Below are 27,550 nucleotides of genomic sequence, written 5' to 3'. Positions count from 1 at the left end.
GAAGTGGGCATATTTGAAAAGCAAGACCCCTATTTATGCCTCAAAGACAAGACTCAAGCATATGTGGGTTACAGGGCAAAGCACTGCTATCTGCAGAATCTAGTTGGGTGTGTGCAGGCAGAAAACAAGTTACAAGACAGACCCTCCTGGCCAAGGTGGCTGTAATTTTTCATCGTGGTAACAGTTTCTTTTAAAAACTAAGTCTTTGCCTCTGCCACAGCATTTGAGCAGGTTCTACATCTAGTGAGCAGTCGATGCTTTGCTTTTCATTCCTGTGCTTTTCAGTAAGTTTGCATATCCTATTTCTGCTCCGTGTTGAAGCCATCATGCCCCAGGCTAGACTTGGGAAAGCTGCCTTTGCCCTTTCCAAACATACTCCTGTCCCCTGCATTGGGGCTGGGGAGCAGAGGGGGATTTCTCTGATCCTTCAGCTCTCTTGCTTCTGGCAATTATTTCTGCTACCTGAGGCCAGAATGTGAAGGCTTGAATTAGACAATAGTCTTTGGTTTCATCCTCTTTCTTCTGAATTCACTATGGCTTGCAATTCCTTTTACAGTTTTTGGCTGTGCCCAGATCTTGGCTGCAGTTGGAAAAGCAAATCATACCTAGCTACTGTTGGAAATACATCCTCAGGAAGGGTAATAAAGCTCACAGAGAAATGGTAATTCTTCATAAAAGATATTTATTAGATTAAAACAAGTTACATGACAGTTTTTTAGGCAATTTTAGTCACAGTATCTTACATCAAACAGTGTGAAACTCCAACAACAAGCACTTTTGTTATTAGAAGCTGAATGTGACATCATGGTTGCAAACACAGCACTGAAAAACTTTGCATTTTTCAAATCATGGATGTATGTTACAGACAGATTTGAGTTCTGTACTCTGGCATTCCTTGGATGATAATGCAAAATCATTTCACCAAGTGCAGGAATTGCTTGGACTATGAAACACAGTGCTTACAAATAATCTTTTATGTCATCCATATCTCTGCTCACAGGTCTCTGCACCCCACCCTAGATACAAATATGTCTAGTAAAGTAATGTTTGCACAGAGAAGCAATGCAGGAGTTACACAGAATTTGAGACCTCTTTTTTGTCAGTCCTGATGTTTGCAAAGTCAGCTGTAAAATTGCTTCTATACTGACCCTGGCTTTGCAGTTGGTAGTTGTATTTCATACATGGTATGTGTCAGAGAGCAAAGTATGTTACAGCCAGAGCTGCATATGTGGTGTGAGTTCACTTTTCTGTTGCTGATTCAGGAGCAAAAATGTAGTTACACTGGACAAATTCTTTTACCGATCAAGACTACACAGAAATTAACCACAAATCCTAATCTATGAGGTGAGAAGAAAGGAATTGACTGTTGTCTTTGGTTTGAAACCTTGCTTTCTGTGACTCCAAAACTATCAAAGGCTTGACTCTAAGTACACTTTTACAAGTAGTTTCAAAATTTTTTAGTTATTTTGTCACTATTATAGTTGTTAACTCTGATTTTCTTGTTGCCTGGTGTTTACCCAGGGCAGTCCACTTTTAGTTTTAAATGTGAGAGTGGACAGTTCCAGTGCTGTGCATTTTAAGAGCACAGTGCATACGGTAATGTACTGCATACCTTATGTTCTTCTGATAGCTGGATCATTTTCAACCTCAATATTGAAAGCAACAAGGCCATTAAATGAAAAGCCTAAATAAAAGGTCACATTTTCATTTCCAGCGGGCACTGATTCATGATGGAGTGGCAAGATACGGAGCTCCTTCACGTGACCACGTATAAATAAATTTCTGTCCTTGGTCCAGCCAGAAACTCTTTTGAGATTGTCACGAATTATGGAAATATTCCATACAGTTCCATGCAGCCACTTCATTCTCCTTTCATCTAAGGATCCCACCATCAATTTATCAATTTTAGTTTTGTGCACAATCTTACTTAAGCCATAACCTTTTCCCAGAAAAAAATGGGTGTAGATTCTTTTCTTTCTGGTAGGAACATCTTTCATTTTGATGTCATATAAGCGTTTCAGGGTTTGAAGGGCTGAAGTTAAAATTTCATCTTTATCTGGATTAGGCTCTTTATCTAATGCCTCATCTGGCCAGTACAGCAAGGTGAGCAAAAAAAAGGCACTTGCTGGAAATGGTCGTTTTCCTTTGAAGAATCTTAGACTGAGCTCACGCAGAGTTGGCAGTGGAAGGAGTTTGGCTGATCCTGGTGTTAAGCAGGCTAATGTGATGTGGCTCAAAATATAATTGATCAGATCGTTGTCCTCTAGCCTGTTCCTTAGCGGGTTTTCTGGATAGAAACTAAGGATCCTTTCTAGCTTTTCAGCTGACCTGTTCTCTTTCTTATCTGTTAAGAATGACAGGATATTGGTGACATTTCCTCCACCACTCCTATAAATACTCATACGTCTCATGAGCTGAGTTTCAGGACCATTGTTGCTGTCATCAATAAGTGATGTTGAGATAAAAAATTTAGCGTATACCTCTGACTGTCTTTTCAGCCATTTTCTGGGATTATAAATTTGTTCTTCCTTATCATCATTTTCATCATCCTTCTCTTGGTTTTTATCTGTTTGGAAATAACTTAGTTCTTCTGAAATCCATTCCAGAGCATTGTACAGGTTCTGGCGCAAGCCTTTTAAGTGGGAGTGAAGTGTTCCCCATGTTCTTTTTATGTCTTCAGGAATGTAGTCTGTGGTGAGGTATTTCACAAGCTCAGTATATTCCCCCTCTGGACTTCTGTGGAATACAGGGAGTGTGGACAAAAATCGAAGAAGGCGACAACCTACTTCTACTTCTCCAAAATAGCCAGCGTTGTTCATAATTTCACGTTCTTCCTTTGCAGCCTGCTGTGCAGCCCTGAAGCATTTCATAGCTTTAAGAGCAATTTCTATCTTCTCAGTGATCCTTTCAGGGGTGTCCTCCTCTGTCATTTTATCCACAGTGAAGCTAAACCATTTCCTGTAGACTTGACCTTCTGTATCCAAAATATATGAATCAGTTGGCAAATGAGATTTTGCGACCTGTGCCCAGTATTTTGCATCTTCAAATTTTTCGTTGCTGTAATTTAGTCTGGCAAGCTGCTGGGCAAAAAATGGATCTTTTCCAAGGAGTTCATATGCAGCTTTTAAAACAGCAATAGCTTTTTCACAGTCTTCAGCTTCACACACATGTTCAATGAATGGGGAAAAGAGAGTATCGGTATTGTCACCCCTGCTTCTTTTATCACGTCGAATAAACAGATGTCTGATAAACTTTATGAATTCTTCACGTCCAAATCTGTTTTCAAAGAGTATCTTTTCCTGAAGAAGAGTTGTTGCAAGTTGACTTAGTGATTGATTCCCTGAAAGCTGATGCAGAATTTCTTTTGCAACCAGGCAGTGTATTATCCGGACAGATGAAATATAAGTAGTACTTTCCCTTAGCTCAATAAAAATCATTCTTGCTTGTTCACTCAAGCGATGTTTGAAATCGTATGCCCTTGCTTTACTCTCTGTATATGCCCCCAGCCCCAGAAAAGCCTCACAGTGTGACAGTGAAACGTATGAATTGGGTACATAACAGTTGAGCAGAGCCACGTAACGCATCAAGCAGGTGTCACGAGAGAAAGGGTCAATGCCATGCAGTATGTGCGCTACCAAGTCTGACACGTACGTTTTATTGAACTCCTCACACATCAGAACAAACGTAAGTATGAATTCCGGTTTGACATCTTTCTGCTTCAGTTTTTCAAGTTTAGTGTTGAACAGATTTTTCTCTGACTCTGTCAGCTTGTGAGTGACAGCAACTGTGTCCAGTGGAGAAGCCTTGCAAAGCCTTTCAGGGTCATTGCATCGTCTACAGCACATAAGGATGAAGTAAGGTCTGGAGGTATTCATTTTCCTGGTTGCTACAGCCTCCATTAACTCAATCTGTAGTTCTTCAAAGTACTCATCATCATAATCTTCGATCAGGAGCAGCACAGGAAAACAGTGAGTGATTTCCTTTTCTTCATAATCTCTAAGTGCAAGCACATGGTTACAAACAGTTGAAGGTGAATATGAGGTCTTGGTAACAGCACATCTAAAACGCTTTCTGCTTTTCCATAGAACTTGCCGTGCTATTGTGCTTCCACCGCTTCCAGGATGGTGAAATATCTTTAGTTTAGCCACAGAATAATTTTGTCCACTTCCTCGCAAAATGCCGTCCAAGAGTTTGCTTGCCTCCGTGCATGCTTCACGTTCAATGATATCCCCACAGAGTTTTTTATCAGCAAGCCACAAGTTTTCCCACATGATTTTTCTCCCGCGGTAAAAATTTTGTTCTATTTCTTGTTTTTGTTTTTCAGTCCAAAGATTTAATTTGATATCATCACATTGGTCAGCACAAAGGATTTCTAGGGAATACAGTTTCTCTTCTTCCCGCAAGGGAAGTGTACACACCCCTCCAGTGGAAGCTGGCAGGTGTCTGGGTTGGGCTGTAGAAGGCAGCATTGATTGGATGGTGGCATCTACATGACTGAGCTTCATACCCACAATACTGCATTGTTCTAGTGTCTCAATGCTGCAGGATTCCTGAGCTAGATTAGCCCACTTTCTGTAATTTTCTCTGGACTCTGCAATGCAGATGATGTACTCCATGCCATTCATCTCTGTATAGAATTCCTGAAAAGTGTCCACAAGTGGTTTCTGCACTGGTGATAGCAATAGAAAAAGCACAATGAAAGAGCGCTCCGGCAGAATTTCCTCACAGATACAAGTAATTACTTTCTTCAGGTATTTTTTTTTTGTTCTAATCCATGTATTTTCATCACAAGGTTTTTCATCCCCAAGGAAGTCACTGCGCCCATTGCAGAATATCCAGCTGGTCTGATCAAACAGTTTCTGAGAGGGAGAATTATCAATTTCTTTGAAAAAATCCTGTAAAAAATAAGAACTTGTTTCATGGTGCTCTTTGTACTTGCTGTACAGTCCTGACACATTAGAATGTTCATCAAAGTCAAAGACACAGAAAATGTTCAAGTGCATTAAAAAGTTGATGTAATTCAGATTGTCCTGTTCACAGCTGTTTGTGACAAGGATGTACCGTAGGGAATCATCCATGTAGCTTTTGCCATCATTTAATAGAATTGATAACTTTCTTCCTAAATCTTGAGGTATTTCTGTAGGTACTTGTTTGCTGGAGAGCTCAGCTCTTTCTCTTTGAGTGTCCCTGTCTGGCACAGCCTGAATGAAAGCAGTGAGTTTGTTGCGCTGCACAGGTTCAGACTTTGCTCCTAATCTCTGGTAGAGAGCTAGTTCTTTGGTCAGGATCACTTTCTGGCTGCTTTCGTTGTATTTTGGTAAATAAACTTCAAAACAATTCTTCTTTACCAAGCTGAATGTTGGTTCAATGTCAACCTCCACTACAAATCTTTGTTCCTGAGAGTCTTTTGAAATCACTTCAACAAACACAGGTGGGTGAATACATTTTCTTGCAACTTCTTGTAAATCACTGCAAAAGCACTTTTCTATATAATCCAGTGCATCAACAAAGTCTTCTCGGTTTTTGACCTTTATGCCAACAATCTGTCCGTGTTTCCAGCCCTTGTCCTCAACACTGTCCATGACACCAAAATGGATGGTGCCATTTGTTCGAATGTTCATGCAGGCTGAAGCAAATCGTATCACTTCAGAGGCAAATTTTGACTGCACTTGATATTTGTTCAGTTCTGCAGCAATGGCAAAAGATTTGTATTCATGGCAAGGAATTATTAAATCACTGACTCCTGATTCTGGAGCAAGAACTGTGTCTTTCACGTATTTGAAATCAGTATCCTGACTTCTAAATGGCCGACAGTTTCTGAGCTCTAAAACTTCATCAGAACTTTGAAGCTGGGATTTCTTGCTGCTTCTTTGCCTCTTGCCAGAAGTAGGAGCTGTGTTCTCGCTGCTGGTTGTACCCACAGCACCAGAGCTGCCTCCAATTGCTGTGCCCTGGGCGGGGGTGTTGCTGGCTCTGGCTGGGCCTGTTTGTGCATCTGTTCTGTCGGGTGTTTTGCTGCTGGAGTCCTCCGCTTGCTGTGCCTTGTCCTGGAGCTGCAGAAGGTCATCTCTCTTGTGGATTAAGATCTGGATTTGGCCTTTCTTCATTCCTATGTCTTTTTTGAGGAAAGACTCATCCAGTTCTATTAGTGCTGGGCCTGTCACTTCTTCTGCATATAGTTTATCTACGTACTCCTTCTTGATTCCAGTAGACTCCAGCCAACATTTTACATGGTTCTCATCCCATTCATTCACAGGTAATGTTTTGTAATCTAGAAGTTAAAATTACATATAACTAATACAAACTAATCTTTGTTTGGCCATGCTGAATGTTAGATTATTTTCTTTCTACCAGTCACAGTGAGAGAGCAGGTCTTAATTTCTCAAGTATGTCAGTTCTGAGGACAAAGTATCCTTAATCAGAAGCAGTTCTAAACAGTGGTGCAAGACTAATAAATCAGCAAAGCAGGAAACTAGGAAGGAGACTTGGAAATTATCCTCAAAGGCAGTCAAGGAAATAACTCAGAATGGTTTTTTGCAGGGAATGATGTGATAAGGTTTATGGGAATTGGCAGGACTGGATTCCATAAACTGGACAGGTTTGGGTAGATTATTTACCCACTTGAGTCTGATTATTTTCTGCTAAAGGAAGATAGCATCAATACAAACCCTAAGATGATGATAGGAGTACTGATTAGTTCCCCACTAGAGATGAATCCTTCAAATGCAGATATTAAAAAGTAAATTGCTACATATAAAATACAAATTTTCTGAAAGCAATACATACCCATTGTCTTTGGTGAGGGAAATCCTGCTGTTAGTGAACAAAACCCTAGAGGGGGAAAAAATAAGTCTTCAGATTTACAGTTAATGTTCCTGTGTTAGTTCAAGCTGACTTTGGTATTCTATTTTCCCAACTTCCTCCCCACCTTTTTGGTCCAAGGTCATTTCTGTACCTCTAAAAGCCTGTTCTTGCCAGCTATGCTGTTTCTGTGTGCCTGTGTGAAGGCAGCTGCTCCTGCCTCTCACACACGAATGTGAAGGAAATAGGAGGGGTTGCTGGAGAAGCTTGTGCTGACAGCTGAGCCTAACAGCTCTTTCAAAAGAAATATGTACTGGAGAAAAGGAGGCCCACCACCACTGTATCCCCCAGGTTCCATCTCTTGCTTTTTATTGCTTTTTCTCACTCTCCCTGCCTTTTGTTCCTTCACACTCCCTTTCTCCCTCCCTTCTTTGGTGGGTATACTCTCCCCTGCTCCTTCTCTTTTCCCGCATCTGTTCTGGTGCTTACCAAAATTTCCAAGAAGCAGTTAACTCACTGCCCAACCCAGCAGAAGGTTTTCTGTTTAATGGGGTGTCCTCGCCTGAGTTGTGACATCCTTCTTGTGCCCAGCCTCCATTTCAGGGGTTGGCTGCAGGGACAGCCAGTTCCGTACTGCAAGAGGAATGGGTTAAATACACTGCTCAGTGTGACAGCAGAGATATGAGACATTCACAGTCAGCAATAACCATCCACGAGCCTGGACACCACGGGTCACAGTAAAAGGTGCACTGTGATGGTGGTGTTTCTTCTCTTACTGTGGTGTGGGGGCTCAACTCTCTGGTTCAGCTGGTGCAGTAGCTCAGCCAGCTCCACCCCTGCAGCTCGTGGTGCTAAACAGCACCAGCAAGTGTAAAAGGAGCAGCCACCAGTGCAGCTGGTCAAGGTCTCCACAATATCCGCAAGTGTAAAGGTGTTACTGGGGGAAGGAGACGAGTGCTCAGTCCCTGGGACTATGGCTTGGCAGGAGGTGAGCTCAGCAGAAGGTAGTGGTTTGGGGAGATACTGGTTCTGGGAGAATAGGGTATGCTGGAAAAAACCAACAAGTGCACATTAAGCTTTTTTGCACCTGGTCAGCCCTGTGCAAGCCTTGGGGGGCTGAGGCACCAGCATGGTTGTAACTTTCGTGTGAGCAGGTGGCTCTAAGGGGGAGCCTGTTACAGGACTGCCCAGATGTGCTGTAGCTGTAAGACATCCCTCAGCGTAAGCGTAAACAGGCTGGTTATAAAAAGGGTGGGAGACTGATTTCCATTGACACTTGGTGCAGCTTTCCCCGAGAAAGGGGGCTAAAATGGCTCTGAAATACTGGTCTTTTAGAGCCTTTGGCCGCCTCCCATGGCTGGGCTTGTACAGTGGGTCGGCTTGTGGTGAATCCCGTTCCGCGCCTGTCTCTCCGCCCCAGCCCGCTGTAACAGCTGACGTCAGGAAGCGTTTCAGAGCAAAAAGCCTTGCCGGGGAATCGAAACTGGAATGGAGGCTGAGCAGAGCGGGGGCAGGGCTGGGGAGGCGCGGCTGGAGGGGGCCCGGGGGTCCCTGATCCCTCCTGGTTCTAGCAGCAGTCGGGTGCTAGTTGGTGGCACCGGGTTTGTGCTCCAGTGGGCTCTGGCTGCTCTGGGCTGCACGGCTGGGCAGCGAGGGGGTGCAGCTGCGGGGCTGGGGGCAGAGCTGTCTGCGCCTCGCTCCCACGTCTCTGAGCTCTCAGACAGTCCCATGTAGTGCTGCCGAGCAGCTCCTACCCCAGTGGGGTGGCCGGGGGGACAGAGCTGGGTGGGTGGCAGTGGAGGGACATCCTCACTTTTCGTTGAGCCTGCTACCAGTAAAGTAACCCGCCGGGCTGAATGGCCCGCAGCGCACGGAGGGCTTACCTTGCCGAGTGTCTCCAGTGCTGCCTGCAGGGAGTTTCCATAGGAGGAAGGGAGGGAAGGTGCTCCAACACCTGGGTGCCAGGCTCTGCACGGGCAGCAGTATGAGCACTGTGGGTGTTCTGCAGCTCCTGCGGGTCTCTTGAAAATTATTCCGGAAATAAAAAAGGGGAAACTGCTTTAGACAAACATTTCTGGTGAGCCATCCAGTCTCCACCCCCTTCGCAGCAGTGCTTCTGCTGCGTGGTGCTGCCGTTACAATCCAGCAGCCTAGCCTCACCAAAACCAGCTGTCAGGATGGGGTGTAGGATATATTTATTCTTTTTTTTGTATTTTAAAGTTTTAGATCCACCTCACTTACTGCCCTCTGTATTAGCTACCTACTCACTCCAGGCCTCCTCACCAAGTAAGTAGTGGAGAGGTTGGCAGGGTAGTTAATAGAGCACAAGAGGCTCCTTAGCCCAGGCCCTCTGCCACTGGGGCCCAGGAAGGCTGTGCTGCACACAGAACTGTCTTAGTGACTTTCTGTTTCCTGTAAAACACGTGATCTGTTATCAGCTCAGTTTCACGAAAACCATTTGATCTTTATCTTAGCAGCACAAATTCCTGCCATTTTCTCTGACCTGTGCACTTGCCTCAGCCACCAGACTGGAGGTGGCTGGTGCCTGGGGACTGTCAGAGGCTCCTGGGCCTTCAGGGAGGCTCAGTGCTCCCCCCCACCCGAACAATTCCTGCATCCTCTGTTGGATCAAGAGGCAGGCAACGAGTTGAGTAGGCTCAAAAACCAGGCACCAAAAACCAGGCACGTCCCTTCCCCAGGGAGGCAGGACGGGGCTGCTGCAGGCCTTGCCTCCTCCCCCACTCAGTTCTGACAGCTCTGAGAGCACCAGGCCTGCTGGGTTCCCTGGGCACGCATTGTCACTAAAAGCTGTGGGGTTTTAATCTGAGTACAAGTCTTTATTTAGTAGATTTATAAAAGACCTTTACATGAGAAATACAAAAATATTAAATAGGCTTTGAATCTTTTTAGGTAAAATTATGATTATGTTTTCAAGCTTTAGAAACATGTAACCTGCAGAGTTTGGCATCTTAGGTAAATTGCTCTCACTTTGTAAAAGTAGGAAAAAAACATCCTGTAAAGTATCTCCAGAAAAGTAGCTGTACATACCCCATCATACATATTACTGGCAATAATTTATTTAAGACACAATGGCACAGTCATACACATTCCCACTTTGTAATTTCGCCTTCAATTCCATTGAAAGATGCAGTATCACTTTCCTCTTCGAGTTGTTATCTGATGATTAAATATAAACACTAAACTGATTAAGACTGATTTGGCATGCTTCATACTTGTACCACTTGGATTTGATACCACTTTGTAGTAAAAATTAAATAAATATAAATACATTAAATAAATATATTGTAAAAGAACACCCCAGCTACATTAGCATTCAGCATTTCTTCATCCTAGCACATGTGATGCTTTGTCACAGCTTCAGGGCCAATGTAAAGAAATACTGCATCTTTAACCACACAGGCTCCCATGGATGGAATTACCAGCCCACACATACAGAAAATGGGGTTTTACAGCTCTGTGGCACCCCTTAAACACTGCCCTGATTTCACTTCTCTGAACAGCTCTTGATTCACGTCCTTTTTCCCAGGACTGTCTCACCCCTGGCCCTGTGGCTGTGGCCTTTTCTTACCCCTTGAGACATTTGCAGTTGATGAGTCACAGGCAGCTCTCAGCTGCCATTGGTGTTTGCTGCAGATACTTGTGCAGATCTGTTCTCATACTGTGAGTTGAGGACTGTTCAAGCTCTTCTGTGGATACTGGTTGATGTTAAACAACAAGGCTTATTTTCAGAGTAGGCTTATTTTCAGAGTATGTTTCAAGTCAGTATTTTTTAAAACTTCATTGTTTCTGCTCAAGTATGAGGGACTAATTTTCCAGGGTAGTACTGATTAAACAGAAATGGTACTTTCATACCATTTTTTGGATAATTGTGAATGATTCCCTTTGCAATCACTGTGGTGTGCCTAATGCCTAATGTGGCAGCAGTGCAATGGCAGGTTTGGATGATTTGCTACAACCAAGGGGCTCCTTTTGCACATCCCAGTCCCGAGTAATTATATGATTTCAATCACTGAATTAGAATTTTTTTTTTTTTTTTGGTAGTAGTAAAACACATCCATTACAAAATCACATACAGTACAGGGATATTGGGTGATGGTTATATCCAGCTGTTGCTCTTCATTTCCACAGTCTTGAAAACTGCCTTGGAGTCAGTAACTCCATCCCCAGGGTTCAAACTTTACCATTCACACCCTGGGCTTCACTATGTCCTGATCCAGCACAGGCACAGGTACAAGGCACTTTTTGGAAGCTTGGTTTCTTCAAAGAGAGAGAATTCAGCTCTTTGATCCCACTTTTCCCTGCTAAGGGTAGGCCTGTGCTTGGAATGTTGGTCCCAGAGAGGAAAGCTCCATCCCTCTCCTCTCAAACCATGTCTCCTGTAAGGCTCAGCTCTGCAAAGTCCTCAGCATAGTAATGCTGGAAGAGTCTTTCATGGCAGCAGATGTGCATAGCGTGGTAGGTGTGCAGGAGCAGGCGAGGGAAACGAGCTGTAAAGTAACACACAAAATCATCTGGGATGGAGCCCAGGGTCTCCTGCACTTCAGGAGGCAGCTCCCTGTAATGGTGCTTCTGTGGAGGAAAACAGAAGAGGAAAAGCTCAGTCAGAGGGTTTGTTCAGGAGCCTCTTGCAAACAAAGCTGTTGGTGTTCCTGGAAACAGTAACCTCCTATTGGTTTCTTGTAAAGGAGTTCAATACCTAAACCAGGGTCTGACACAGGCTGGCAACAACAGCAGCCAGAGGCGGGACCAGAGAGTGCATGAAGAAAAGACTCCTTTACCTTATTTCTCATTGCCCTCAGAAGGTCCCGGACAGAGCCACCTTTATAGGATCTGAATTTTCGAAGATCTGCAAGAGAAACAAGTTTTTTTTTGTGTTGTGATGCAGTTTTTGGTGCTGGGGTGTGTGTCTGCAGCCACAGATCCTAGGTGTGTTTTAGTATATAAACACATACTTGAATTTGAAGAAATGCTTTACTGGCAAGTAACAGTGATGTGCCAAAACTGAGACAGTGTTATCCTCACTTTCCTGTCCCAGCAAACTGGGAACAGCAGGTAATTCCCACTCTGATAAAATGTTGTCCGTTACCTGTCTGAAGAGGAACAGTGATGTGCTCTCTCCAGTCCATTTTCACCACTTCTCTTCCACCTCTTTCTAATTGCTTGACTATTGGACCATCTAAAGATTCTTTCTCTATCCGGTCACTAACATCCTGGAAGAGACATTCAGATTATTTCTAGTTTTATTTCCAAGCTTTTCACAATATTTTCAAATTGCTGCTTCTGGCCAATTATTTATTACCAGCCTGTCCTGGTAATAAAGTTAGAATTGCACGTCACTCCAAGACAGTGCTTGGGAATGGATACAGAAGTTTCCGAGATGATTTGTTTCACCCTTTGCCAAAGCCTTTTTAGCACAGAGGAGAAGGTAAGGCTGGAAAGGATCTCAAGTCCTCAGCTACTTCCCACCCCACATCAGGATTGAGTGCATGTTCACTCCTGTTCTTGAAAACCCTCCTGGCCATGTTCTCTGTGGGTACTGCAGCTGCTAGAGGAGACCTTCTTTTCACCAATGGACCTTGGTAACATCAGTTCTGGCCCCCTGGGAAAGATCTGCTGTAAGACTAAGCCAATTGCTTAGGAGCTACACCCAGGTATTACAGCTGGGCTGCCTCACTCCTCATACTAAGGCTGTGGATTCTATGACCTCAAACAGGCACAAAAGAGAGACTGAATTCAAGACCTGAAGAAAGTCTACAGGAGCCCTGAGATCTGAGAGGAGAGCAAAGGTCATCACAAACCTGAAAGAACTGGAGCTGTTTTTCTAGACTCCAAAAGAAGGGGTGTTTGAGAACACAGCTGGCAGACGGCCGTTTCTGAGGGTCCATGTTGATCATCTGCTCTATTAAATCATGAGCAACAATGTCTTCTGTAAGGAAGAGGGTGCGGGGAAATTTACTTCTTTTATTTTCTCTACGTTCTTACTTCTTTTATTTTCTCTACATTTTCTCTACTCTTCTCTCTCTTTTATTTTCTCTACGCTGTAGTGAAATGTAAAATTTTGTAATTTTGTACTTCAGAAATTCATTATGGTCTCTACTTCCTCCTGTCCTGCTAGTTCAAGTGCTGCCCTCACAGATGTGCTGGGCAACCAACAGAAAGAATATCAAAGACTAAGAATATCAAAGTTCAGCTCTCTCTCACCCTTTAAATACAGGAAATAACTTCACAATCAAGATTGCAGGGTTCCAAATTGTGTATTCCAGAAATGCTCTGGGGCACTAACTCTGAGAACTTTAGGCCCTCTACTTCAGGAGGACCTGAGGAGTACAAGTCTCCTCTCTTGTGGGCCTTGTTTCTGTCCTGGGTGTTGGTGTTTAACAGGCTGGGTCGCTCACTGATCCCTGCAGTGCAGTCCTTACCATGCCTCCCTGCATCCAAAGCCTCCAGGCTGTATGCTCCCAGCAGGATGTTGGCTTGCCGCTGCAGGGACTTGCCAAAGGGATGGCCACCTTCAGACACCACGTAATAGAAGACACAGCCAGCTGAAAAGATGTCCACCGTGTACGTCTGCAAAGAAACAGCCTTCAATAGCAGTAACGTCTTTTCCCCCTGAAAGCTCTGATTGTCACAGGGTGGTTATTTTGCATCTGAGAGCAGAAGGAAATTTTCAGACTTGTACATTTGAGCTGCAAGGCAGCCCGGAGGCCCAGGCGCCAAGTGCTGCCTATGGTAGGATCTGGCCTGCTCCTGGGCAGCCTGGGAAGGGCGAGGACTTACAGGGTTCTCTTTGCAGTCTTCACTCAGCATCTCTGGGGCAATCCAGCCTTCGGTGCCCGGCACACCCGAGCGGCGGCTGAAGCTGTGCCTGCCCACGGCCAGCTTCTTGCACAGCCCGAAGTCTGAAATCATGGCTTTGACTTTCCCGTGAGCGTTGGGCATCGAGATGAGGATGTTGTGGGGCTTCAGGTCCCTGTGAACTGTTACAAACATCCACTTATCCACTCAGGCACTCCCAACAATCTTTGTAAATTTTTAAATGAACCTTTCACAAGGCTGAACCACCATTCATTAAACCAAAGTCATAACTTCCAATGATTGTTGTTGGTAGAGGCTCATTTTTTTATTCCATCATGTTTTATATTACTCCTATCTAAAAACTTCAGCACCCTGTACCAACAGTAAGGACTTGCTTTAGTACTCTGGGGCTGCAGAATGTTGCAGGGACAAGGCCAATGTCAAATCATAAAACCATGGAATGGTTTGGGTTCAAAGGGACCTTAAAGACCGTCTCATTCCAACTCCCCTGCCATAGGCATGGACACCTTACAAGAGGCCAGGTGAACAGACCAGTACCAGGCCAGTGTCTCTTCTTTTTCCAATTAAGAAGATGTACTCCTCCCTCCAGTCCTGAAAGGAGAGGCATTCTTACCAATACTCAGGGAGTGCAGGTAAGCCAGCCCAGATGTTGTCTGCTGCAGGAGAGTGATGGGTTGTAAGCCATGGTGGCTGAAGGCCTTCTGCTCAACATACTGCAACAGAGAACCAGGAGAGTCAGCCACAGCACTGCTTAGAGGCTGCATAAATAATAAATCCATGCACTTCACCGTCCCAAAAAGATGAGACTGGGTAAATTGTGCTAGCTGGTAACACACAGCAAAGAGCCTTTTTTTGGCTGAAGGTGATGATCTCTGAAGTCTCATTCAGAGACAGAATTCTGTATAGCACTGTGCTCCAGAAAGAAGAAGAGAGTCTTCAAAGTCTGCATGGTAGGAGGGGGAGGATGACTAGAAGGGAGTCCTTCACAAGAAGTTAAAAATCAAAGGACAACAGCTTCTGTCCGTAAATCAGTCCAGGGTTAGCGATGTCTTCCTAAAGGTTTGAAAACACCCCTGTTCTAGGATTGTGTAATTGTTACAAAGGTGGCAGTGGGAGTAAATGGAACATCTCCTGCATCAGGCACTTCAGCAACTTAAGCTCAAGGGAAGTGAAGGCCTTCCAGGGAGAAGATGTTCCCAGTTCTGTGGGTCACCTCCTGTAGGGTGGCAGCACACAGCTCAATGGCAATGTACTGGAACTGCCGGTCCCTCTCCGTGCAGAAGTAGCGGATCACGTTCGGGTGCTCGTCGGACTCGCGCAGCAGCTGCACCTCCCGGTCTGCGAAGCTGAAGCATTCAGGGAGAATCCTCTTCACTGCCACATCGCGGTTATCAAATGAGCCCCTGCAGCCAGGGAGGGAAGGCACAACAACCCTTCACACTCTGGAGCCAAAGCATGTACAGAAAATGTGACAACAGAAGCCATTGTAGAGCCTAATGAAAGCAGGTACATGGAAATGTACCTGGAAACAGGTACATTTGGCCAGTAAACACTTCTTAGGGAAGTAAAGTAGTTTTTGCTAGTGAAGAAAATGCATGAAAATATTCCAGACATATGCAAAAAGTTTCATTTCTGTTCATAGTAGATGTGAGGGCTTTTATAAAAAAAATGAATTAAAGGGACCTAATACAAACACAACATTGGTCTGTTTAATGCACACATTCTCTTCTACCTGTAAACAATTGTCCCTTCAGCTCCATGTCCCAATACATCTTTAGGGTTAAACGAAATCTTGCCAACAACCACTCGGTTTGCTTCTTCATCTGAACAAGAAAAGAAAAACAAGCACTGGTTTAGGATGGGGCAAAGCAGCCTTTTAAACAGCACAGACTTTGGGGCCAGTCTGTAAAAGTCTTTTAGCTCATGTTTAACACACATATGATCAAAAGAAATGAGTATGTCCACATTGGTACTTACCCTGAGTAGGCAAATACCCTGTGGTGACCCAGTGAGCCAACATCAAGAGTCAAAACACATTTACACACACCTCCTGACGTATGGTCTGGAAAGATTATGGCTCACAGCTGTGAGAAATGAGTGGTTCTCAGCAGCCAAATTCTTTCTAAAAGTTTATAGATGTTGAATTAAGAAATGCTGACTAACAGTTACGGAAGTGGGTTTAACAGCCTTTGAAGGGGCAAATGAGTGCACAGGAAGACCAGGCAGGAAGGTTGCACTGCCTAATCCCCATTTCTTGAGTCCAGTTAATCATCTTAATACATGTTTCTATTTGAATTAGTATCTCCCTAGAATGGCTACAAGTGACAGGAACATGCTGCCCTGGAAAGCACAAGCCTTCAGCTGGCTGTTACTGTAAAGCAACAATCCTGCTGAGGGTCAGGGCATGGAGACCTGCCTGTGGTGTGCAGGGCTCAGCCTGAATGAGGACGATGGTTCTTTTCATCTTGCTGCGCTATGAAGTATCATCAGTAATATTCTCCTGTACCATCACAAAGACTGGGGAAATAGAGACACAATAAACCACACTGGGCCAACTTTACCTCCCTCTTCTTGCTCAGTGGAGAGGCAGCTCCCAACATCAGATGTGGAGACGTTGGAATAGGCAGAGTGGTTTGATGCTCTGGGGGACAGGTTTGGGGTGCTGGCACCTGAGCTTTCCATCCGGCCATATGATGTGTCCAAGAAATCTGCGTCGGGTGGGAGGTCACTGGGAGCACCAAAGGACAGCTTCTGTTGCTGCAAGAGCTGGATCTTCTCTTCCAGCTGATGCTGCCTCTGCTGCTGCTGGTGGACACTCTGTGAGAAAGGACCTCAGTGAAGATTTGGCAGTCAGGTCATGTAAGGGAACTCTACAGCTATTGGGGAGCTACTTCTAAAAGGTGGGAGCCAAACTCTCCTGCCCTGTCCCTGCCAACCACACAGGTTGAGGAATGTTCACTCACAATTTCTATTTCATTCTGGACTTCCATTGCCAAGATGAGAAATCACATGGCTTGGTTAAAAAAGCTGTTACTAGGTTGACCAGGTGTGTTTAAACCATTGAAGGATAAAGGCTTTGATCCAAAACCTGACAGTGGTTCAGGTGAGGAAGAGAACAGTAAGGCCAATAATGCTAAGATCATGTCCAAAAAGAGTAATACCTACAAAACCCACAACTGGTGGGTGGTGAATGGAAAAGAAAACCTCTCCAGAGTTGGCACATATGGCCAGAGAAATCACTGTTAAGTCAAACTTGTGCCTTTTCTCCCCAGTGCACATCTGTGAAGAGGGAAAATCCCTAGAGTGTGTCATTAACTCCTGTATCATTTCTGGGCTCTACAATGTTCCTGATTCTCCCAACACTCAAAAGCACATCAAGCCAGGTCAGCATTACCATTGGGTAGGTAATGATGAAAGCCACCCAGCCCACAAGCAGGAAGGTGCTGAGGATGATTGTGGCCATGTCCTTCAGCATGGAGTCCACCGGAGTCTCTGGCCGTGGGATGGGCCGAGCAGGAGTCTCTTCAATATCCTTTGGAGCAGCTGGAGGCCCTTCTGTTGAGGAACCTTCAATGACCTGAGGCAAAGAAAGCTCTGTTAGCTCAGTATCTCTGCGGGTAATGAGGCATTTATAGCCAGCCTTTCTGCTACATCATTTTTAGTAATTTCTAAACCTACCAAAGTCTAAGTTTTGCACGTGGAGAAACAAAAGCAGCGGAAAGCCTTAATTCTGAAACAAGAAATGACACTTCCTCATACCAGTGATTCTATGTGCTAAGTACATGAACATCTGATACAAAAAATGTGAAGTAATTCCATGCAGCTTTCCTTCTGTCCTCCCCCAACTTCCACTCCTTTATATTCTTCTATTATGCAGTAAGAGAATAATTCTCATCACAAACCTCTTCAATAGTGGCTTTATCAGAGTCAGCTGGAATCACGTTTTCAGGCCTCTTCGGTAGGTTGCTTGGGAATTTCTCCAGGATCTTTGTGGGGGCAGATAATGGTGTTTCATGATGCCCTTTAAATAAAACACACTTGTTGAAACAGAAAGCTGTCCTTTTTTAGGAAAGATATCCTTGATTGCAGAATCTTTGCTGAAGAGTGAGAACATCACATAACACGATGCTAATGTATAGAACAGGAAAGAGAAAGGAGAGGGAAAATGGAGGGCAGAGGTCACTGAGAGCTGCAGAGGAACATGAACTGTCTACCTGACATACTGCAGGAGGGAGGGTATTAACAAGGAAAGGGATCATGGGAAGAGAAAGGTGGCACTTAAAAAAGCTGGAAGTTGCACACTGTCCCTGCCCTAGAGTTCCTGCCATATAAATCACTCAATTATCACCAGTCATCACTTAAAACTGAACTTCACCTCATTTTTGAAGCAGAATTGTAAATGCACTGAAAAGTCAATTCCAAAATTCAGGGACTTGGGACACACAGGATAGGCTGACAATTAATAAACATTATCTTCAGCCTCTGTGTTTTAATCTGTTTACAAAATGGAGCAAACATGACTGTCTGATCCATATGATGAGAATTAAGGTAACTGCATGCACAGTAAAAAAATCCAAAAGGACCCAAATACAATATTTACTGTAAATAATAAATTACTATACCCCTCTCTGAGGGAGGGGGCAAATAAGCAATAAGTAACTTTCCACACATGGAGCACTTCACCCTGTGACGGAATAAGGCAGGAGCCTTGAGAAAACCAGAAGGCAGGTGGATATGTAACACATTAGTTTATATGCAAATGAGGATAAATTGGACACTATTACTAGAATTCAGTAATTATGGCCAGACAGGGCCTCCCACACCTATCAGCAGCCAGTCATTCCAGTAGTTGAGCTTGTGCTTTTCCTTCAGCCTGCCCGAAAATTTCACATCAGTGCTGGGCGTGATCACGCACTCGCCGTTGTCTTCAATGGTGACTCCTTCTGTTTTTGGACCTTCTAGCAAGGGAATGGCGCTGCCACGGGGCTACAGAGAGATCAGTGTTACAATTACTGTTACTGTGACCTTAGAATATTTAAATAGGCAACTAAATTAAAAAACTGGAGGTTGAAATGGATGGGCAAGCAAAGATTACTGGCAGCAAAGTCACTGTGAGCAAACACGGCCATTATACCCTTAGCAGCTGCTTCCACAACCTTGGACATTGGACCTTTTCAGGGACATGTTGCCTGGGAGATGAGATTACTCCTTTTTTTTTGTTTTCCCCTAAAGTTAAGCAGGATCTGTATTTCCTACCTGGCAGCCACAGTGAGCAAAACAGAACTATGATGCAGTTTCCTGTCTATGGGGAGTTACTTTGATGAACAAACAAGCAATTTTAACATGAACCACAAAGCACCAAAAATAGCAGTAACCTCCGGTCTGCTTCTGCTGAGCCTGCCTGGCACAATTTCTGGGGAGCTGCACTTACTGCTTTGCAGCATTGGAAATGATTACAGAAGTATGGTCATGCCTTCTAGGGTTTGGTGTTAATTGTTTCAGGAAATACTTAATTTGCTATGCATTTCTTGATAGAAATCTGCAAAACCCTCAAGTTTCTGTAGATGTACAGTCTTCAGTGTTTTATTTTCTACTTTAATTTAATATATTTTTATGCATGATTCCATTTCAACCTTTTTTCCAAGCCCAAGACAGCACTGATCCCATAAGGGCACTTTCCCACCCAGCAGCTCCCCACTTACCACGACAGTGACTCCCTCGTGCACCATGGAGGGCGATGCGTACAAACTCGTGGAGTATTTCCCCACGTACAGGGTTGGGCTGCAGAAAAACAGTCACTGTTAGCAGCAGGCAAATGGATGTTTTACCATCTCAGCTAAAACCTGGGCAACACAACCCTTCAGAACAGTGCAGGAGCTTCCCAAATCATCAGTATTTGTATCTCAAAAAGCCTTGATCTGTAAAATTATTTGAAGTACTGCTGTACTATGAAGCCTTTTTTTTTAAATTATGAAAGCACTGTCAGTTCATTATTCACAGCATTGTTGCTCATTTGATATAATTCATGTTCTATTTCTGCATTTTTCAAAAACTGGCATTTGCAAAAATGCTGTGCACCATTTTTATAGTGTGAAAGGCTTCACATTAGGAAAACCAATTTAATTCCACATTCTGAGAAACTATTCAACACAGAACATCTGATAAACTTAGGAACTTCCTACGTTTATAAGTTTTTTGGTTTGGTCTCTGACTTTACACACTGAAAGATCAAATACTATATAAAAGAACACCTGGAGAGCTAGAACTGCTTTTATGCATTCTTTTCACCATGTTGCAACTTGTAGCACAACCCTTAACTGTTTTGCTTAATGACAAAGCTCTGTCAAATGGACAGTGAGAACAGCAGAATCTCAAACTCACGTCAGTTTGTTCTTGGTCTCTGTTTCCTTTGGGAAGGGATATTTCCACTTGGTGATGTGTCCAACCTCCCCAGACATGAAGGTCAGGTAGCGCAGGGTCTCAATGCCCACGTTAGTGTGCAGGACTTTCCTCAGCCCCTCTCGCTGCCAAATGTAAAAGGCCACCACAGGGGACGCGTAATTCTGGATCCACAGCACGTTGCCAGACTCACTGTCCACAGTCACCACCAGCCCGTCCCCATTGGACACGAAGTGGGACATTTCTGCAATGCATGGATGTGTGGAGATTACCTGCATTCTGCAGCTTTAATCATGCACAGGAACAGTTCTGCCTGCAGTCACCATCACACCTTTCCCTGCACAGCAGCTGAGCAGCAAAGCCGTGGCTAGAACTGGGCTGATACAAGTCCAGCTGCCATTCAAGAGCGTTGCAATCAGGTTGCGCACCACAGTTCAGGTTTGCTGCCTCTCCTGCCATTTCTCACTGATTTTAAGGAATCACACCTTCAAGAGCTGCACCCTCCTGGATTCAATTTACCTGAAGCTACCTAACAGGCTTTAGATATTGCAGTATGTGATGGATAAAAATGGGCAGAAGTACATGCACTGCACAAAAAAAATCAGAGTATTTTTGCCTATATACAAAACCCCACTGCAGGAGGGAGACAGCAATTAAATTCTTACTGTATTTTATGTCTTCATCAGGCAAAGTAGCTGCATAATCAAAATAGGTGGCATTCCATCGCAGCTCCTTCTTTTTGGTGTCATACATTGTGATCGTGTACTCTGTTAAAAAACATACAGTCTGTGAAGCAAAAAAACCTATGAGAGAATAGAATCAATCTTCTCAAATCTGAGACACTCCTCAAACACTACACACCACTCACTGCTGTCAGCATTTCATTTTCCCAACACTATCCCACTTAAGGAACACATTAATAGAGAGGTTAAAGAACAAGTCTGTGACACTTATTCCTGCTTATAGTCAGCACCTCCATGGTGTTGGTCTAACTTTACCAGTTATATAGCACACTACACTTGTGATGTCAGTGGATCTGCTCTATTTTCATCTTCTTTAAACAGTTTTTTAAAAGCTGTATGTTACAGAGCAAACAGTTCTCCGCTGCTACTGGAATACACCATTAATTACAATACAGATGCCACTTAGTCAACAAGAAGAATAATGGACCTACTGCCAAAGTTTAAAAACCAGTTATCTTTCTGCTGCTACAGTTAATAATTCTTCTATGTACAGTCTAAAATTGTAATTTACAGAAGTTTTTCTAAGAAATAAACTTGAAAACCTGAACTGACCACGGGGTCATTTGTTATAAGCCGAAACTTTAAAAAACAGGATTTTATTTTAAACTACAGGAAAAAAAAGCATACGACCTGTTCTCCCAAGATACAGGAGGGATGTTGATGGGCAAAGACTTTCTGCAAAAGAGGAAGTCAAGGTCTGCTGTTTCTCCCCAGTCATGAGGTCAACCACATACCAAATATCCTGCTTTTTACCTGAAATCATAATTTAAGCTACATTACCATTCAGTTGGAAAAACTGCACTTTCATTCAGCTTTTCAGTCTTCTTTTTTCTTTAGTAGACTCATGGACTTAGCACAAATAAAGCATTTTTAATAAAACGGTTTTTCACAGTCAGGCTTAGTTTCATTTAGCACTACTGGCCAATCCCAAATACTTGCACTACTGACCACAAACCCCAAACCCAAATACAGTATTTAGAACGGTAAGTACTATTGGCTGAATGATTTTTTCACATATAAAATCTAATAGTGCTCTGAGTGCAGCAGATCCTGTGAGCTCTAAGACTCAGCTCTCAGGAGACTTGAAGTGCTCATGGTGAATGACAGGAGGTGGGGGAAAAAAAAGTGAGGGTCTACACCTATCAAATTGCTTAAGGATTGTAATCCAAACATCCCATTCAAGACTTTGTGAGCCATGACCTTAAGAATTTCTTTGAAGTTAGTACAGGTATGTCATGTTTAGAAGCTTCAAATAAACATTTTTTTCTCATTTACTGGCAAGACATGAAGTGGAGAACCAGGAGTATTGGCCCTTCAGGAGATTTAAAAAATCCCAACACTAAGCTCACTCTAATCTTCACATATTTTACTGTTGTGATAAGTAACACTCCTTTTCTCCTCCCAAACCCATCTGCAATTAGAATGAGTCAGGACAGTGAGCCACAAATTTATTATTTGTATTATAAATGAACTGACTGTACCTCAGACAATGGAAGATGTGTAACTGTGGTGCAATGGGATTTCTAATTTTATCCTAATTATCAGGCAGTCAATAACATTTATAATCATAAGAAGATTTTAAGTAGAAATCACATTTTGTTGAGAGACTGCATCTCAAGAAACCAAAAAACCCCATACAGGCATTCCACTGCTTAGAAAAGGAATTTTCTCCTTCAGGAAAAACAATTGGTATTTAATCACCACACAGTAACTGCATTCTATATTAATCAGATTTTCTGTCATTGGAAAGATTTACAAAAAACCATAATTAATACCCAAAATAAGGCCTATTTCCTTCAGTCTGTCTGGGAGTCTCCACATTTTGTAGCTGCTGAACATCTTACAATCTAAAAGAGATAAAATTTGAGCTCACCCATGTACAGGATCCCATCAGAACTGCGGCAAGGAGATGCCTGCACCAGCTCTGGGATAGTAAATGGAAGTTTCTAGGGGAAAAACAAACAATAAAAGCTCATCCATATTGATGTGATAGTCTTCACATCTGTTCACAGAAAAGGGTGACAGGTTTTTTTATTGGTTATTTCTATTACTCTATAAATAATATAAATTATATATTTCTATTATTCTATATTCTATAAAACCTGGGAATTCAGCCAGAGTAAATACTAAAATATTTACCAATACTGAAGTTCTTAAGGGAAATCATAGCAGCTGCCAGAGGAAAAAAATCTTGTAGAAAGCCAAACATTTTATTTGAGTATCGCCATGAAGTTTAAAAATGAAAGTCAAGCATTAGACAGTAGCTGTGGCCTACATGACTAATCTGAAAGGTTCAGCATTTTTGCTTACTAAATCCTATAAAGACACCTTCTAAAGGGGTTAGCACAGAGCATGTATTAATCCTGCTTCTGAGAGATGGTTTTAGAAATGCAAGTATTTGGGTGGGAGTGACACATCTGATTGGTGTTATTTCGGGTACACCTTTCCCATCAAATCACATAGAGATTATTCAGTATTTGGATAACAAAACACAAATTTTATTTGTAATTATCATTACTTTAGCAAGTTACAGAAAAGTCATACAAGGAGACAAGATATGGTGTTGATATTTTCAAGCAGAAATCACTTCCTGACAATCACAAGGTGGCAACATTCTGCTCTAAAAAAATATGTTTTCCTTCTGCAAAGGCATGAGGCTGATCAGGGCACTTTTTGGGAGAGAATTTAAAAAATATACTTACAGTCAAGCCTTCACTGTTCTTGCCACCAAGTGTGTACAAACTGCCATCATTTGGGTCTGGAAGAAATGCTGGCCTACAATTTAAGCAGCAATTATAAATGACAAAAAATGTACTGTGCTTCTCAGAGAACAGGAAAGAAACTGTGGTTAGCACTGGCTTTACAGAGAACTTCATCTGACTAAATTTTTTGAAGTTTCATTTATTAACTGTGAAAACTAAAAAATATAAGGAAGTTTCAGAACTGATAAAACTTAAGACCACTAACGTATTTGAATACTCAAAGATCCAAATGTGGCAGGCAATGACTCAGATGAAAGCTTTTAAACTAAACCTACAAGCTCTTAAAATGACACAGAATTAGAACAAAACGAAACAAATAAACAAAACCAGAGAGCATAAGGAAGGCAAGAAACAATAAAAGAGTTGCCAAAAGTAAATTTGAGAGGTAAAGAGATCCCTTCACCCAAGCTACACAAAGACCCCCAAACAAACTCAAACTAATGTCTATGATTCTATGATCAAAAAAAGAAAGGATGTCACCACTGACTTCAGAGGCAAAGTTAAAGCCCCAAATTTTCTAGCTAAATGTGAGGTTGCTGCAGGGACCAATCTGAAGTTACAGCTCAAGGGTGTCATTTGCAGGTTCTGGTTGCGGTGGTGAAGGTTGGAGTTTCCTGTGTTTCACTGTTTTTAGTCTCTGTTTGAGGGGAGTAAGTACAGAACCCAGAATCAGTCCTGGCTCTGTCACTTCACACCTGTCACTCGTGGCACCATTCACAGCCCTGATGTCCAAACCCAGCAACGGCTCCAGAGAACAGGCTACAGACAGGGTATTTTTCTTAGCTATTATATGTAGCTATTTCTGTCCCTCTATCTGTTCCCCAAACCACCTTAAATTGCCTCCTGTAAAGTGTGCAGTCTGTCTAGAACACAGATGGGTTTGGCTCAAATTAAACCAAATTTCAAGATGTCAAAGAAAATCGAACAAACCATAAATGAGATAAAGGAAACAGACTTACTCTTCCACATGGATTGGCACCTGGAGGACAGGATCTGCACACACAGAGAAAAAAGATGCCAAAATATTGGCAATTAAATCCCTTGAACTCACAAGATACTATTAAAAAATGCCCTAGGGTATATTACCATGTCCCGCAGCCATAGGGAGGAGGAGAGAAGATCCTGCAGGCAGGAATTGTGCAGAAAGATTGATTTATTTAATTATTTTACAAACTCTTTTATAGACTTTTTTCTTCATAGTCTAATTGGACAAAGGATCAGCCACCCCTTGGGGTGATCGGCTAAAATCCTAAAACATCCATTGTCAAAATATTTTTCTACTATACTATAAACAAGACTTTTCAAGGCTGCAGGTGTTTCATTGTTCACAGAACTCTGCTACTATCTCTGTGAGAGAGAAGTGTCTCTCACGGACTTAAAAAATAGCAAGAAAATCCTTGCTAGCAGCATTTTTGTATCCACAAGATACAGGATTAAGTCAGGCCTGCAACATCTCACTCCTTTTAGAAAGGCTGATGCACAGATTGAAAATGAACTGTCAGCAGCCTCCTCTTGTTCCTGGAACTTGGTTCATAAAATGGGAAACTACAAAGCACCTGAGAAAGTCTTGTGAAGTTCTTTGCTCGGTTTTACCAACACTAAATACCTCAAAATTACTAAGACCTTACAAAATCCTGAATCATGGGATTTTCACTCCTGATGCCAACGCCACAGAAGCATCCTGATTTATAGGACATAGTCTACAATTTCCAAGACAAACGTGCTTATTAATGGGTATATTGGCAGAAAATACCTCAGAAGCCAAGAGGATGCAATCCTCCAAGTATCTCCACTTCTACAGGGAAAATCAAACTACACTGGAATGAGTCTGAGTAAGAGGATGAACCATGACCAAGCAAACATTGTTTTTTCACCTCTTCTGTCTCTGTGCATACATCATGATGCAACAGGAAGGAAATAAGAACAAAAACAATGATGTTTTGAGAGCCTCTGACTGGGAAACTGGCACAGATTCTGGGCAGCCTGAGTGTACTGGGATATCTGCAGAGCTAAGCAAGACAAGAACAGCAAATTCAGGGTTCAGTACACGGGGCTTACAGAATCTGTATCACTCTGCAGGGCATGGCACCACACCAACTGCTGGGTTTGATGGTAATGGCCTGCAAGGATGACCTGGTTTTACATAGATTAAAAAAGCATAACCCCCTACCCAAACAGATCTCTGGCTGCAACGCAGCTGAAAGCAGCAGCCACCCAAAGATGCACAGTTAATGCCAGAGACAGAAAGAAAGCAGGATATGAGGGATAACAGTACAGTTATCTTTATTTCATTGATTTCTTCTTAAAACAGTGAGCAGCTTTGTTCAAAACATAACTATATGTCATTTTTTTCTCTTTCAGCTTAAATAATGCTCCAGGATACATTCCCAAAGGTGTCAAAATAAACTCCATTTAATTCATTGAGAACCCAAACGCACATCAAAGGCCCTAAGAATAATTAACATTCAAACAAAGAAGCTTAGTGACTCATCTGTATCTGTCTCTACAGACCAGGCTGCTTAGTCAGACTTTTATTCCATTAACTACATCAAGCAATTCAGTTCTATCCCTTGTGTGAAGAAACTGGTTTCAGGATGTGTTGGGAGGGACCACCCACTTGTTGATTATACGTCAATTATTTCTCAGTGTTTGCTTCAAGTATTCCACAAGCTTTATAATATCTAATACAATACATGGTGACTTACATCATCAGCTCCCTATGTCTAGAGAAAAGCAAGAAAAAAGCATTTGCTGACCATCATATAAAGTGGATTGACTCCAGTTGAGCTGCTGGATTGAACTACTAAAAGCAACCAAGTCTATGTACTCAGAGTATCCCTAAGTCTGGGTGAAATGACCCAAAAGAAGAGAGAGATATTAAAAACCAAAGACAAGAGGTTTTGTAATCACAAATGTTTCATGGGAAGGGAATGCTCAGTTTTGTGAAAGAAACAGCATCATGAATCAGAGCAAGTGACACCTGGCTCAGTTAAGTAAGACTTAATGTAAATGCTACAAGCACTGTTAAAGGCAAAAGCCAAATAAACGTTGTAAGTCCCTTGATGAACTGATTACACAGAGAGTGTCTCACTTGGTAAGAAAATAAACTCCCACCTGTGGTGACAGCGACTCTCACCTGTGAGACAACAGCAGCTTCGCCACAGCACTGGGGCAACTCTGTCCTATCCCTAAAAATCTCCTCCAATGATCATTAGGAGTAACAAAGCTGCACAACTTGTTTTTGAAGTGACAATTGTCTGTATATTTATTGTTCAAGTACAACAATGCAGATTTTCTATAAAATCACTTTCTAGTCAACCTGGGCAAGACGTAAGACTAACATAAATAGTTTCTTGTCAGAATAATCTTCAGAAACTTTTAATTTTAATAAAAGGACTGTTTCTTCTCTGAATTAAATGGTGAAGTTGTTATATGAAATAATAGTATAAAACTTCTACTGTGTGAATCAATCTCCAACTTTTCTAACTGCACTGTTACTGACAGGACACATCAGCAGAACAAGGAGTGTGATTGCCTCAAACACCTCAGTATTTCAGGGGTTTTTTCAAACAACGATCAGGAAAACATGAACAATTACAGGAAATTTCAAAGGTAGATTATATCTTCTAGCAACTGATCCTGGTTTCTCCATGACATTTGCAGGAGAGTCTGGTTAGTAATGCTTTCCTATAGCTCCCTCTCTGCCCTGAAAATACGGTGGAGAATAGTAATATGGCAAAGCATTTTTGGGCTAATAGCTTGTTTTCACTTAATTTTCTAAGACTGGGCAATCTATTTTTATCAACCAAAATAAAGTGCTCCACTCTGCTCCAGTTATCTCAAAGATCTGAGATTTTTTGCATGGTTTTATTGCCAACATAGTACCACAATAGCGAAAGGACAACACATGTATCTATGAGCAATAATTACTCACATTCAGCTTTTACCCCTAAGCTTGTATTTCTGAAAGCTGTTGGGAAAATGTCACTTATAACAATTTCCAGTGTC

The 27,550-nt window shown here is 42.6% G+C and overlaps 2 protein-coding genes across 7 annotated transcripts in view; both read right to left on the bottom strand.

Annotated features, from left to right (window-relative positions):
- Window positions 1-665: 665 nt before the first annotated feature.
- LOC121666576 (sterile alpha motif domain-containing protein 9-like) lies at window positions 666-9,525 on the bottom strand. The gene is made up of 5 exons (XM_042032263.1): window positions 9,085-9,525; window positions 8,685-8,822; window positions 7,291-7,434; window positions 6,787-6,831; window positions 666-6,271 (listed from the first exon to the last, which is right to left on the bottom strand). Exons 4-5 carry the CDS (start codon window positions 6,788-6,790, stop codon window positions 1,614-1,616), a joined length of 4,662 nt encoding a protein of 1,553 aa, XP_041888197.1. The 5' UTR covers window positions 6,791-6,831; window positions 7,291-7,434; window positions 8,685-8,822; window positions 9,085-9,525; the 3' UTR covers window positions 666-1,613.
- Window positions 9,526-9,617: 92 nt separating this feature from the next.
- The window catches only part of ERN1 (endoplasmic reticulum to nucleus signaling 1), a 32,813-nt gene continuing 14,880 nt past the window's right edge, over window positions 9,618-27,550 (bottom strand). The window contains exons 3-22 of one of the 6 annotated variants that reach the window (XM_042032271.1): window positions 24,502-24,535; window positions 23,483-23,599; window positions 22,654-22,726; window positions 21,411-21,533; window positions 20,703-20,804; window positions 20,020-20,281; window positions 19,341-19,419; window positions 18,462-18,624; window positions 17,541-17,659; window positions 17,033-17,215; window positions 16,200-16,455; window positions 15,371-15,461; window positions 14,852-15,041; window positions 14,252-14,351; window positions 13,600-13,799; window positions 13,242-13,389; window positions 12,621-12,748; window positions 11,909-12,032; window positions 11,601-11,668; window positions 9,618-11,391 (exon numbers count right to left, since the gene is read on the bottom strand). In XM_042032271.1, the coding sequence (XP_041888205.1) occupies window positions 11,185-11,391; window positions 11,601-11,668; window positions 11,909-12,032; window positions 12,621-12,748; window positions 13,242-13,389; window positions 13,600-13,799; window positions 14,252-14,351; window positions 14,852-15,041; window positions 15,371-15,461; window positions 16,200-16,455; window positions 17,033-17,215; window positions 17,541-17,659; window positions 18,462-18,624; window positions 19,341-19,419; window positions 20,020-20,281; window positions 20,703-20,804; window positions 21,411-21,533; window positions 22,654-22,726; window positions 23,483-23,599; window positions 24,502-24,535 (2,767 nt within the window). In that variant the 3' untranslated portion in view covers window positions 9,618-11,184. Of the gene's footprint in view, window positions 11,392-11,600; window positions 11,669-11,908; window positions 12,033-12,620; window positions 12,749-13,241; window positions 13,390-13,599; window positions 13,800-14,251; window positions 14,352-14,851; window positions 15,042-15,370; window positions 15,462-16,199; window positions 16,456-17,032; window positions 17,216-17,540; window positions 17,660-18,461; window positions 18,625-19,340; window positions 19,420-20,019; window positions 20,282-20,702; window positions 20,824-21,410; window positions 21,534-22,653; window positions 22,727-23,482; window positions 23,600-24,501; window positions 24,536-27,550 lie in introns of those variants that run through there. The other 5 variants (XM_042032270.1, XM_042032272.1, XM_042032273.1 and 2 more) reach the window with 5 other exon arrangements.

Source organism: Corvus kubaryi, unplaced genomic scaffold (genome assembly GCF_017639235.1).
Source record: "Corvus kubaryi isolate FWS band 111438036 unplaced genomic scaffold, C.kubaryi_AGA036_p1.0 37353, whole genome shotgun sequence".
NCBI lineage: Eukaryota > Metazoa > Chordata > Aves > Passeriformes > Corvidae > Corvus > Corvus kubaryi.
The sequence above is the reverse complement of the archived record's forward strand: the minus strand, read 5'-3'. Positions and strand labels throughout refer to the sequence as shown.